Source organism: Mizuhopecten yessoensis, unplaced genomic scaffold, assembly GCF_002113885.1.
Source record: "Mizuhopecten yessoensis strain PY_sf001 unplaced genomic scaffold, ASM211388v2 scaffold4631, whole genome shotgun sequence".
In the NCBI taxonomy this organism is placed as follows: domain Eukaryota; kingdom Metazoa; phylum Mollusca; class Bivalvia; order Pectinida; family Pectinidae; genus Mizuhopecten; species Mizuhopecten yessoensis.
In genome coordinates this window covers 504,999-520,164 of record NW_018405643.1, presented here as the reverse complement: position 1 = coordinate 520,164, position 15,166 = coordinate 504,999, and the positions used below count along the sequence as shown (strand labels likewise).

The 15,166-nt window shown below is 38.8% G+C and overlaps 1 protein-coding gene across 1 annotated transcript in view; it reads right to left on the bottom strand.

The window, feature by feature from the left end:
- Positions 1-15,166, bottom strand: part of LOC110449561 (protein flp-like) — a 31,225-nt gene that overhangs the window by 5,426 nt on the left and 10,633 nt on the right. Inside the window, exon 2 of the mRNA XM_021496510.1 lies at positions 4,977-5,156. Within this exon, the coding sequence (XP_021352185.1) occupies positions 4,977-5,156 (180 nt within the window). The remainder of the gene's footprint in view (positions 1-4,976; positions 5,157-15,166) is intronic.

The window sequence follows — 15,166 nt, the reverse complement described above, 5'->3', positions numbered from 1 at the left end:
ACATCTAACAGCAATACAACAATGTTCACCAACATTTAACAGCAACACAACAAGTTTCACCGACATCTTATAGCAATACAACAATGTTCACCGACATCTTACATGAATACAACAATGTTCACCGACATCTTACAGAAATACAACAATGTTCACCGACATCTAACAGGAACACAACAATGTCCACCGACTACAGGAATACAACAATGTTTACCAACATCTAACAGGAATACAACTGTGTTCACCGACATCTAACAGGAATACAACTGTGTTCACCGACATCTTACAGGAACACAACTGTGTTCAACAACATCTAACAGGAATACAACTGTGTTCACCGCAACTAACAAAAATACAACTGTGTTCACCATCATCTAACAGGAATACAACGATATTCACCATCATATGACAGGAGAACTGTGTTCACCATCATCTGACAGGAATAGAACTGTGTTCACCATCATCTAACAAGAATACAACGATATTCACCATCATATGACAGGAGAACTGTGTTCACCATCATCTGACAGGAATAGAACTGTGTTCACCATCATCTAACAGGAAGACAACTGTGTTCACCGCAACTAACAAAAATACAACTGTGTTCACCATCATCTAACAGGAAGACAACTGTGTTCACCGCAACTAACAAAAATACAACTATGTTCACCATCATCTAACAGGAAGACAACTGTGTTCACCGCAACTAACAAAAATACAACTGTGTTCACCATCATCTAACAAGAATACAACGATATTCACCATCATATGACAGGAGAACTGTGTTCACCATCATCTGACAGGAATACAACTGTTTTACCATCATCTAACAGGAATACAACTGTGTTCACCGCAACTAACAAAAATACAACTATGTTCACCATCATCTAACAGGAAGACAACTGTGTTCACCGCAACTAACAAAAATACAACTGTGTTCACCATCATCTAACAAGAATACAACGATATTCACCATCATATGACAGGAGAACTGTGTTCACCATCATCTGACAGGAATAGAACTGTGTTCACCATCATCTAACAAGAATACAACGATATTCACCATCATATGACAGGAGAACTGTGTTCACCATAATCTGACAGGAATACAACTGTGTTCACCGCAACTAACAAAAATACAACTATGTTCACCATCATCTAACAGGAAGACAACTGTGTTCACCGCAACTAACAAAAATACAACTGTGTTCACCATCATCTAACAGGAAGACAACTGTGTTCACCGCAACTAACAAAAATACAACTATGTTCACCATCATCTAACAGGAAGACAACTGTGTTCACCGCAACTAACAAAAATACAACTATGTTCACCATCATCTAACAGGAAGACAACTGTGTTCACCGCAACTAACAAAAATACAACTATGTTCACCATCATCTAACAGGAAGACAACTGTGTTCACCGCAACTAACAAAAATACAACTATGTTCACCATCATCTAACAGGAAGACAACTGTGTTCACCGCAACTAACAAAAATACAACTGTGTTCACCATCATCTAACAGGAATAGAACGATATTCACCATCATATGACAGGAGAACTGTGTTCACCATCATCTGACAGGAATAGAACTGTGTTCACCATCATCTAACAGGAAGACAACTGTGTTCACCGCAACTAACAAAAATACAACTATGTTCACCATCATCTAACAGGAATACAACTGTGTTCACCGCAACTAACAAAAATACAACTATGTTCACCATCATCTAACAGGAAGACAACTGTGTTCACCGCAACTAACAAAAATACAACTGTGTTCACCATCATCTAACAGGAAGACAACTGTGTTCACCGCAACTAACAAAAATACAACTATGTTCACCATCATCTAACAGGAAGACAACTGTGTTCACCGCAACTAACAAAAATACAACTATGTTCACCATCATCTAACAGGAATACAACAATGTTCACCAACATTTAACAGCAACACAACAAGTTTCACCGACATCTTATAGCAATACAACAATGTTCATCGACATCTTACAACAACAGAGCAATATTCACCAACCTCTTAGACCACACAAAAATACAACCATGTTCACCGACATCTAACAGAAACACAACAATGTTCACCGACATCACAGGAACACAACTGTGTTCAACAACATCTAACAGGAACACAACTGTGTTCACCGCAACTAACAAAAATACAACTGTGTTCACCATCATCTAACAGGAATACAACTGTGTTCACCGCAACTAACAAAAATACAACTGTGTTCACCATCATCTAACAGGAATAGAACGATATTCACCATCATATGACAGGAGAACTGTGTTCACCATAATCTGACAGGAATACAACTGTGTTCACCGACATCTAACAGGAATACAACTGTGTTCACCGACATCTTACAGGAATACAACTGTGTTCACCGCAACTAACAAAAATACAACTATGTTCACCATCATCTAACAGGAATAGAACGATATTCACCATCATATGACAGGAGAACTGTGTTCACCATAATCTGACAGGAATACAACTGTGTTCACCATCATCTAACAGGAATAGAACGATATTCACCATCATATGACAGGAGAACTGTGTTCACCATCATCTGACAGGAATACAACTGTTTTACCATCATCTAACAGGAATACAACGATATTCACCATCATATGACAGGAGAACTGTGTTCACCATCATCTGACAGGAATAGAACTGTGTTCACCATCATCTAACAAGAATACAACGATATTCACCATCATATGACAGGAGAACTGTGTTCACCATAATCTGACAGGAATACAACTGTGTTCACCATCATCTAACAAGAATACAACGATATTCACCATCATATGACAGGAGAACTGTGTTCACCATCATCTGACAGGAATACAACTGTTTTACCATCATCTAACAGGAATACAACAATGTTCACCAACATTTAACAGCAACACAACAAGTTTCACCGACATCTTATAGCAATACAACTATGTTCACCATAATCTCACAAAAATACAACCATGTTCACCGACATCTAACAGAAACACAACAATGTTCACCGACATCTTTATAGGAATCCAACAATATTCACCGACATCTAACAGCAACACAACAATGTTCACCAACATCTAACAGCAATACAACAATGTTCACCATAATCTCACAAAAATACAACAATGTTCACCGACATCTAACAGCAACACAACAATGTTCACCGACATCTTTATAGCAATACAACAATGTTCATCGACATCTTACAACAAAACAACAATGTTCACCGACATCTTACAAAAACACAACAATGTTCACCAACCTCTTAGAGCAATATAACAATGTTCACTGACATCCAACAGCAAAACAACAATGTTCACTGACATCTTACAGCAATACAACAATGTTCACCGACATCTAACAGCAGTACAACAATGTTCATCGACATCTTACAACAACACAACAATATTCACCAACCTCTTAGACCAATACAACAATGTTCACTGACATCTTACAGCAAAACAACAATGTTCACCGACATCTAACAGCAGTGCAACAATGTTCATCGACATCTTACAACAACACAACAATATTCACCAACCTCTTAGACCAATACAACAATGTTCACTGACATCTTACAGCAAAACAACAATGTTCACTGACATCTTACAGAAATACAACAATGTTTACCGACATCTAACAGCAGTACAACAATGTTCATCGACATCTTACAACAACACAACAATATTCACCAACCTCTTAGAGCAATACAACAATGTTCACTGACATCCTACAGCAATACAACAATGTTCATCGACATCTTTATAGCAATACAACAATATTCATCGACATCTTACAACAACATAACAATGTTCATTGACATCTTACAGCAATACAACAATGTTCACTGACATCTTACAACAACACAACAATGTTCACTGACATCTTACAGCAATACACAATGTTCACTGACATCTTACAGCAATACAACATTGTTCACTTACATCTTACAACAACACAACAACGTTCACTGACATCTTACAGCAATACAACAACGTTCATCGACATCTTACAACAACACAACAATGTTCACTGACATCTTACAGCAATACAACAACGTTCACCGACATCTTACAGCAATACATCATTGTTCATCTACTTTTAGTTGTAATTCATTGATATATTGAAGAAAACAGTTTTACACTGCTGATCGACGAAAAAAGAGAAAATATTGATCGAAAGAACAAATCAAGAATAGTTATCCAAAAGACTTTTCGAAAGCTGGATATCATTATTAGACGGTCAAAGACCCTTTCTCTATGCTTTGTCATTTACTTTACGGAACCACTGCATTTTAACATGTAAGTTAAGTCATACATCATTGCTGATAAAAATGATACTCTTGTGAATTGCATCAAAGATGCATCTATCATTATCTTGTCGAGCGGCTGTTATAATGGTAAAGACATGTATGGTACCAGTCACAGATGATATCGCCGCGATTGTCAGACGAAACCGCCAATATCACGACCATCTCGCGTGACCTTTCGTTGTTTTCGTCCTGTCTAGTAAGATTTAATGAAAATGTTACAACGCCTCGGAAAAAGGTGCGCCTACTTATAATGACGGAAAGAACGCCGAGTGTTGAAGAAATCTTTTGTTCGGAATATCGAGATGAAACATTTCTGCTTGCATATAAAACGTGCCCAATCGTCAGTCATGTTCATATCAGAAGGTCAAGTTGAGAACAATTTGTTATCACCGATCCATTTGTAGGTTCCTCAAAACCTCCCATCGTTATACCACTTGTATCATTCCGACTGACCGACATTTTCCGACTTTTTTTTTGTCTAAAGAAATGACATGGGAGTAGACAAAATCAACCTTTTCGAAATCTACGTTAAACATGTCACCAGAAAATATCAGCCATTCACAAAAAAAAGTATCATTGACAACATTTAAATTCTCATGTGTGGCAAATACATGCTATTATTAAAATGTGTACCTGATGAATTCCTCTCTTGTGACGTTCTCTGGAAAACCCACCAGCAAAGCGTTGAAGAAACCCGGAACACCCACCTTGTGGGCCAGTAGATCTCGCAGATTCACGTTCTCCGAACGCAGTTTGTTGATCAACCGGAACCCACTTCCAAGGATGTTTTGTATGGGCGTGTCCCAGGTAAACCTGGAAAAGATCATTATCATTTTACAAAGTACATAGGCCACTTTGTGAAATGAGATCATGTGACGTAACGTCACAACTATATTGCGACGTCACTTCGTTATGACATCGTATTTTTTATCGAATTTTCCCGATCGGAGAAGTCAAATCATATATATTTCATACTTCTGAAATATAAACGGTTAGAGGATATAGGCCAATCCAACTCGCACGGAATCTCGGATTTATTCCCAATTACATTCTACTGAAGCTCGTAAATTATACATAAGATCAAACTCACTCCTTTACTATTTATGCATTCTCTATATATCTATATACTTAAATAACTAATTTTTATTTACATGTTATATATTGATATACTATAAAGTGACAATATTAAACAATATAGGCTTGTTACACACTAAATCGGCATGTTCATTCCAAGGACCTCATATAATCTTATCTGATTCTGTGATTCATTTATTAAATTAATTTGAGGTTTTATCACGTTCGTTGCAAATGATGAGCGGTGAATATTGATTTTTTCAACTGTTAGCGCAAGGTTAGTCAACATTCATAAATCACGTGTATTACACCGTGTATGATCACCATTTGCTCAAAAAACAGCGTAGATGTATTGAACTTGTCAAACAAAGGATAAAGTGAACGAGGATGTTGTCACTTTCATCTGTCGATATACCTGTAATTTAGACGGCTGATTTCAACATCGCATAACGTCGCTTAAGTATCCTCAATGTGCTTTGTATGCGTCATGTTGATGTTGGGTGATCGTGTAAAAGATGGCCAATACAGTACTAAAATGTGTTTTTCTCTCACCCCTCACAGGTGTGTCTCCCTTTAAAGCCGGAAAAGATTAACTTGTCAACCCCTAGACGGATATGGCCTCGTGCAAAATGGCGCGATCACTAGTATGATGTCGCGTCATCAATACATTGACGTCACGTCAACAGTAGCATCTTATGGAAGACAATTCTGTATTTGCTGTAAAACATGCAATCAACGCTAATATTCCATACAATCACCGCTTGTCGGTGGATCTGGAGTGAAAACAGGATGGGAGAAAAACAATCATCCCCTACCTTGAGAGTGTGATAGAGAAATCTCCAACCCTCGGGATGATATTCATCGGCAAAGCCTAGGGTAAAACAATTAAGAATATCATCCTTCAGGTTGGAGATTTCTCTGTCACACTCTAAGGGTAGGGGATGATTCTATTAATCTTTTTCTCCGGGAGTTCTGCTGACACGAGTGGTTTGCGCGCTGGGGTGTTATATCTGCGCAAGCGTCATGGCGTTGTGAAAACCGAGCAAGTTTGGATTCATCATTAATCCATCGATAAAACGATCATACGGCTTGAATGGGTGTTTGGATACCGATCTTTTAATCTGGCCACTTCACAAGCAGTTGAGGATAGACCACGCCCTAGTTATGTCCTTGCAGTCCTGTTTGCTTGGACCAATCGATGGAACAGGTGCAGAAGCCGGGTCAGATGGTATTTGCGAGCTGTCGCTATACGGCGTTGGCAGCTGAATGATCATTCAGACGTTTACCCAATGTGTTTCAGACGATTCAATAAAGGGTTGATTGTTTTCACACTGCAACAAAATAAATCGTCTTTCAACTTGACGTTGCAACACTCTCGCACTGAGCATAACAATATTCATTTCCTCTCAACTTCTGATAGTCGGTCTTGACATAATTAAAATGCGTATTGTTAATGAGTTATATGAGTTTTCATTTGGCATGTGGTGACATAATAATTACGTTTAGGCTTTTGGCCAGTCACTGCCGTAATTCACGAGTCACTATATTTACTGATTAATTATATTATATCTACTGTGTAATGCCTATTTTTACTCTATATCTACTGTCTAATTTTACTGTATCTACTGTCTAATTTTACTATATCTACTGTCTATTTTTACTATATCTTCTGTCTAATTTTACTATATCTTCTGTCTAATTTTACCATATCTACTGCCTAATTTTACTATATCTACTGTCTAATTTTACTATATCTAATGTCTAATTTTGCTATATCTACTCTCTAATTTTGCTATATCTTCTGTCTAATTTTACTATATCTACTGTCTAATTTTACTATATCTACTGTCTAATTTTACTATATCTACTGTCTAATTTTACTATATCTACTGTCTAATTTTACTATATCTACTGTCTAATTTTACTATATCTACTGTCTAATTTTACTATATCTTCTGTCTTATTTTACTATATCTACTGTCTAATTTAACTATATTTACTGTCTAATTTTACTATATCTACTGTCTAATTTTACTATATTTACTGTCTAGCGTTCATATATTTACTGTCTTCTGTTTATATATAATATAGGATCTTACATGACTTTCCATTTCATATGAGTTTTATGAAACGAGTCTAAGAATTTTCAATTTAGGCGAGTTAAAACGAAAAATTTGTGACAAGTGTCAGATTTTTTTTTATCACAGAATCAAGATTTGTGGTATTTATTCGTGAAAAACGACACTTTCATGCAACCTTGAAAAGCCGCCATTTTGACTCCAGTACGTAAGTCTGTAACGTCATTTACTAGTCCTAGGCGTGATGTCACACTTGAAACAATTGAAATTTGCAACCAATCACAAGGCTGATATGTCATATTACATGGGTTAATACGCAAAAAAATATGACATGGATATAATCACTAGATAATACAGTACATTATGTGATACATATATTTATAAACTATTGTTTCCTTTATGTAAAATCTACTTTATTAACTGCATGCTTAGTTGTATATACAGGTTAAGGACGGTGACTGCAATATTGAGACATTCACATATCCCGTACTTCTCTGATTTAATCACTATAGGGAAAATACGTCATTCTAATTTGTAGTACATGTACTACCGAGGTTTTGGCCCCGCCCCTCACAATATATTGTACCGAACCCTTTCATCTGCCACATTCATCTAATCAGCGATAATGAAGGACATTTTACGACGACATTTAGCGAATTAAAGATAAGAAACTGCTTTAAGCGTTTTTTGCCATTCACCTTATCATCTAGTTACATGATATAAACGCTGCCGTAACCCGTGTACTGTTAGAATAGTGCATACATATTATATCATTGTTTTTATTATTATTCTGGGTCTCGCGGTTATGACCGACAATCTGGGCCAACCATTATATGAACTACATAATAAATCACGCATGTTCGGTATGTGACGTTACATATAAAATAGCATTACACGTTGATTATCGCAGCGCTTAGCTAAATCTGTATTATACAGCTACTATACTAGCTAAATGCAAATGCCCTTCGGCGAATGGCTAACTACATTCCTTTTATTGCGACGCATGGCTTTAATCCACACTTTACGGCGACGCAAGACTTAATTCACATTTTACGGCGACACATTACTTAATCCACATTTTACGGCGACACATGACATAATCGACGCTTTACGGCGACGCATAGCTTAATCGACGCTTTACGGCGACGCATGACTTAATCGACGCTTTACGGCGACGCATGACTTAATCGACGCTTTACGGCGACGCATGACTTAATCGACGCTTTACTGCTATGTATGGCTAAATAACTGCGACACACTCGCATAAATTACATTTTTTTAACAAACTGTATATAGGTCAAGAAATCTCTGTATGATACCAATTTCGTTGAATACTCGTTTACACGCCGATATCATCAACATTGCTTCCAACAAAAAAATGAGAAGAAATGAAAACATTCATTCGCAATGAAAAATGTACTTTTGCACACCGTTAGAAAATGCTCATTTTACATGACACGAGACCAATCATGTCTGCTAGAACACCGATCTTATATGGCGATAACGCCTTCAGAGTCGTACAGGTTACTGGCAAGGGACGGTGATATCGGGTATAAGACGAGCTTCAGCTCAGAGTGCACGTGATAATGGCAGATTGTCCCGGTGATCCAGATAATTCATGTATGGAGCTCATACACGCCACTCCGGCCAGATTGTGTCCATACCTATGAACAAATCCATGGAACGTCTGGGTCAAAGCTGAATGACCGTTGCCAGGTGCATTTGTACCAGCGCTTGAGATTCTTGTTCCGGACGCACCGCAACATTAATCGTTACCTTGCATATATATATTGATGATTGGTATTCTTTAGGCGGTTTTCCTTTGGAACATTAAAAGATGTTTTAGGAAATTTTTCAAAAACAGTTTTGGATGGTTTCAGCTATCAAAAAGGTTAAGTAACGCTCAAGTCTGGAAACACATTGAATCGTGTTTGTTCTGTTTTGCTATTAAATTATGGCGCTGTTACACACGCCTCATACTCTATTGGTATTTTAAGATATGTCGCTAAACTGTACACATTTTTCGCAATTATATTGTGTCGCTATTACACTCGTTGTTATTGCATCGCATGGTCTCGGCCATATTTGTGGTGACATATATGTTGTGATATATACATAGTCACGTGCTACCGACTCTGCTAACCTAGAGTGATTTTACTTGTTACTGGGTCAGTAATCTGTTGTCCTGGGTTCGACTCAGCGTAGTCACTTTGAAAACAGCGACACCTCATTTACATTATGTAACGTAAACACAAAAACGTATTCCCAAAAAACAGACACGCTGATGTGCTCCGGACATATAGTTACTGAAATGCTTTTCTATCATACGACCATGAAATCGTGCTCAGAGAATACACTTACGGAAACGTGTTCCGAACACACACCTACGGCAACGTGTTCCGAACATACACCTATGGCAACGTATTCCGAACATACGCCTATGGCAACGTGTTATGAACATACACCTACGGCAATTGTTCCGAAAATTCAGCTACGAAAACATGGTCCGAGCAGATACCCATGGACACGTGTTCCGAATATATTGCTACATAAACGTGTTCCTAAAATACTCCTACGGAAACGTGTTCCGGACATATATCTACGGAAACGTGTTCCGAGCATGCTCCCAATGAAACGTGTTCCGAAGATATAGTTACGGAAACTTGTTCCGAATATACACCTACGGAAACTTGTTCCGAACATACACCTACGGAAACGTGTTCCGAACATACACATACGGAAACGTGTTCCGAGCATACACCTACGGAAACGTGTTCCGAACATACTCCTTCGGAAAAACGTGTTCCGAACATACTCCTACGGAAACGTGTTCTGAACACATATGCAGCTGCGACCAAGTGTTGAATGTATTAAATAGAGGTGTATAATTGCTTGCGTTTAAACATTATCAGCCATGTAGAGCAAAATTGATAGATATAACTTATTGTCTACTTAACACGACTTTGAGAAAACATCCTTATGAACTCGATCTGATTATAAATGTTGATTGCTGAAAAATGTCGAAATTCAGTGTTGGTAGCCGGGTGAGGTTCAACTGTTGATGATCTTTGCCATTTTAAATGAAATGTCACAATAGTTTGAAAATGGCCAACAATTAGATATCCCCACATAAAAAATATGAAAATCCATTTATCTTATACATCATCGCGTGTCGTGGTATTGATCTTCTGATTAAGAAGTTCATATCGTCAACACCAGAGTGTCTGCCTTAATGTTGTACTGTCTGTGGAGTGAAACGCGCGAGGCCATTGTATCATCGCCCGTGATTTCCAACTGATAACCAATTAGATACAATTCGAATATTTTATTTTTAGATTCAGGCCTAATAAAACGTTAAATGAGCGACAAGATACGACGATCATCAGAGGTGATGAATGGTTTGTGGTAGTTTTTAGCTCGCCGTCTAGCTGGAGAATTAAATCATTATACCACAGAAATTCAGTATTGGCGACATTCAACCATAAAAACGAAAATAACACTGGATCATAAGAGCAGTGATCGAACGTATGAAACAAAAAATGTGTTAGCTTATCCGGGCATTTTTTCTTATTCTTTGTTGTTATTTTTTTTTAGATTTATAACTCGCCACCTAAGTCCTAAGCTGTGTGTGCTGTCGGTCGATTCTTGTGTATTTTTCTGTTTGGGATGTACAGTGTCAAAACAACAACGCGACAAAAGATAAATATACCTAAAAGGCTTGTATTGCTCACATGAACATATAAGCAATCATAGCAAAGTATTCTCATTAAATATAATGTTAAAAATGAGAGGCACGACTGAGAAATCCGGGCTTATCCCGACAGCATGATAGAAATCGTCTCCCTAACTAGGGTGACCCAATACCTTTTCACTTCCAATCAGGAAATCGAACCCCGGCCGCCAAGTTCAACTATCCAGTCACCACTAATCTGACAGTTCCACTATCCAGTCACCACTAATATGGTGTCCCACTATCTAGTCACAACTAATCTGGTGTCCCACTATACAGTCACCACTAATCTGGTGTCCCTCCATACAATCACAACTAATCTGGTGTCCCACTATACAGTCACCACTAATCTGGTGTCCCACTATACAGTCGCCACTAATCTGGTGTCCGACTATACAGTCACCACTAATCTGGTGTCCCACTATACAGTCACCACTAATCTTGTGTCCACTATACAGTCAACACTAATCTGGTGTCCCACTATACAGTCACCACTAATCTAGTGTCCCACTATACAGTCACCACTAATCTGGTGTCTCACTATACAGTCACCCCTAATCTGGTGTCCCACTATACTGTCAGCACTAATCTGGTGTCCCACTATACTGTCAGCCCTAATCTGGTGTCCCACTATACAGTCAGCCCTAATCTGGTGTCCCGCTATACTGTCAGCACTAATCTGGTGTCCCACTATACTGTCAGCCCTAATCTGGTGTCCCACTATACAGTCGCCACTAATCTGGTGTCCCACTATACAGTCAGCACTAATCTGGTGTCCCACTATACAGTCACCACTAATCAGGTGTCCCACTATAAAGTCACCACTAATCTGGTGTCCCACTATACAGTCACCACTAATCTGGTGTCCCACTATACAGTCACCACTAATCTGGTGTCCCACTATCCAGTCACCACTAATCTCGTGTCCCTCTATACAGTCACCACTAATCTGGTGTCCCACTATACTGTCACCACTAATCTGGTGTCCCACTATACAGTCACCACTAATCTGGGGTCCCACTATACAGTCACCGCTTATCTGGTGTCCCACTATATAGTCACCACTTATCTGGTGACTTGACAGTGGGACACCAGATTAGTGCTGACAGTATAGTGGGACACCAGATCAGTGGTGACTGTATAGTGGGACACCACTAATCTGGTGTCCCACTATACAGTCACCACTAATCCGGTGTCCCACTATACAGTCACCACTAATCTGGTGTCCCACTGTCAAGTCACCACTTATCTGGTGTCCCACTGACAAGTCACCACTTATCTGGTGTCCCACTATACAGTCAGCACTAATCCGGTGTCCCACTATACAGTCACCACTAATCCGGTGTCCCACTATACAGTCACCACTAATCTGGTGTCCCACTATACAGTCAGCACTAATCCGGTGTCCCACTATACAGTCACCACTAATCCGGTGTCCCACTATACAGTCACCACTAATCTGGAGTCCCACTGTCAAGTCACCACTTATCTGGTGTCCCACTATACAGTCACCACTTAGCTGGTGTCCCACTATACAGTCAGCACTAATCTGGTGTCCCACTATACAGTCAGCACTAATCCGGTGTCCCACTATACAGTCAGCACTAATCTGGTGTCCCACTATACAGTCACCACTAATCTGGTGTCCCACTATACAGTCACCACTAATCTGGTGGCCCACTATACAGTCACTACTAATCTGATGTCCAACTATACAATCACCACTAATCTGGTGTCCCACTATACAGTCACCACTTATTTAGTGTCCTACTGTCCATTTTACATTTTACTTGGTAGTTAATTTACTGTAAACAATCGAAACTGAAGAGGATTTAATGTTAACGAAGATTGCTGATTTGTGCCTCTTGAACCAGGGTGGCTAGACTATCTACTGCAACAAAAGTTGCACGCTAATGTACCTGTAACAAAGGGGCTGGGTTTCTCTCTATTGTGAAAAGAAGGTGGATATCTGCTGTGACCGAAGGTGGCCGGGTTATCTACTATGAAAGGAGGTAGTTGGATATCTACTGTGTACGAAGGTGGCCGGGTTATCTCCTGTCAGAAAAGTTAGTTCGATATCTGCAGTGTACGAAGGTTTCCGGGTTATCTGCTGTGAAAAAATCTATCTGGGTTGTCCATGGGGAACGAATGTGTCTAGGTTATCTATTGAGAACGAAGCTGAATTGGGTATCTATTGAGAACGACGGTGTCTGTGTGATCTAATCAAAAAAGAAGGTGTCTGTGTTATCTATTGAGACCGAAGGTGTCTGTGTTATCTATTGAGAACGAAGGTGTCTGTGTTATCTTTTGAGACCGAAGGTGTCTGTGTTATCTATTGGGAACGAAGGTGTCTGTGTTATATATATTAAGAACGAAGGTGTCTGTGTTATCTTTTGAGAACGAAGGTGTCTGTGTGATCTATTGAAAACGATGGTGTCTGTGTTATCTATTGAGAACGAAGGTGAATTGGTTATATATTAAGAACGAAGGTGTCTGTGTTATCTTTTGAGAACGAAGGTGTCTGTGTGATCTATTGAAAACGATGGTGTCTGTGTTATCTATTGAGAACGAATGTGTCTGTGTTATTTATTGAGAACGAATGTGTCTGTGTTATTTATTGAAAACAAAGGTGTCTGTGTTATCTATTGAGAACGAATGTGTCTGTGTTATTTATTGAGAACGAATGTGTCTGTGTTATCTATTGAAAACGAAGGTGTCTGTGTGATCTATTGAAAACGATGGTGTCTGTGTTATCTATTGAGAACGAAGGTGAATTGGTTATATATTAAGAACGAAGGTGTCTGTGTTATCTTTTGAGAACGACGGCTTCTGGGTTATTTATTGAGAACGAAGGTATCTGTGTTTTCTATTGAAAACAAAGGTGCCTGGGTTATCTATTGGAAACTAAAGGGTCTGTGTTATATATTGAGAACGAAGGTAAATTGACTATCTATGCAGAACGAAGGTGTCTGGGTTATCTATCGAGAACAAAGGTGTCTGGGTTATCTATTGGGAACGAAGGTGTCTGTGTTATCTATTGAGAACGAAGGTGTCTGGGTTATCTATTGAGAACGAAGGTGTTTGTGTTATCTTTTGAGAACGAAGGTTTCTGGGTTATTTATTGAGAACGAAGGTATCTGTGTTTTCTATTGAAAACAAAGGTGCCTGGGTTATCTATTGGAAACGAAAGGGTCTGTGTTATATATTGAGAACGAAGGTAAATTGACTATCTATGCAGAACGAAGGTGTCTGGGCTATCTATCGAGAACAAAGGAGTCTGTGTTATCTATTGAGAACGAAGTGTCTGTGTGATCTATCGAGAACAAAGGTGTCTGTGTTATCTTTTGAGAACGACGGCTTCTGGGTTATTTATTGAGAACCAAGGTATCTGTGTTTTCTATTGAAAACAAAGGTGTCTGTGTTATCTTTTGAGAACGACGGCTTCTGGGTTATTTATTGAGAACGAAGGTGTCTGGATTATCTATCGAGAACGAAGGTGTCTGGATTATCTATGGAGAACGAAGGTGTCTGGGTTATCTATCGAGAACGAAGGTGTCTGGGTTATCTATTGAGAACGAAGGTGTCTGTGTTATCTATTGAGAACGAAGGTGTCTGTGTTATCTATTGTGAACGAAGGTGTCTGGATTATCTATTGAGAACGAAGGTGTCTGTGTGATCTATCGAGAACAAAGGTGTCTGTGTTATCTATCGAGAACAAAGGTGTCTGTGTTATCTATCGAGAACAAAGGTATCTGTGTTTTCTATTGAGAACGAAGGTGTCTGTGTTATCTATTGAGAACGTAGGTGTCTGTGTTATCTATTGTGAACGTAGGTGTCTGTGTTATCTATTGAGAACGAAGGTGTCTGTGTTATTTATTGAGAACGAAAGTGTCTGGGTTATCTATTGAGAACGAAAGTGAATTGGTTATATATTGAAAACA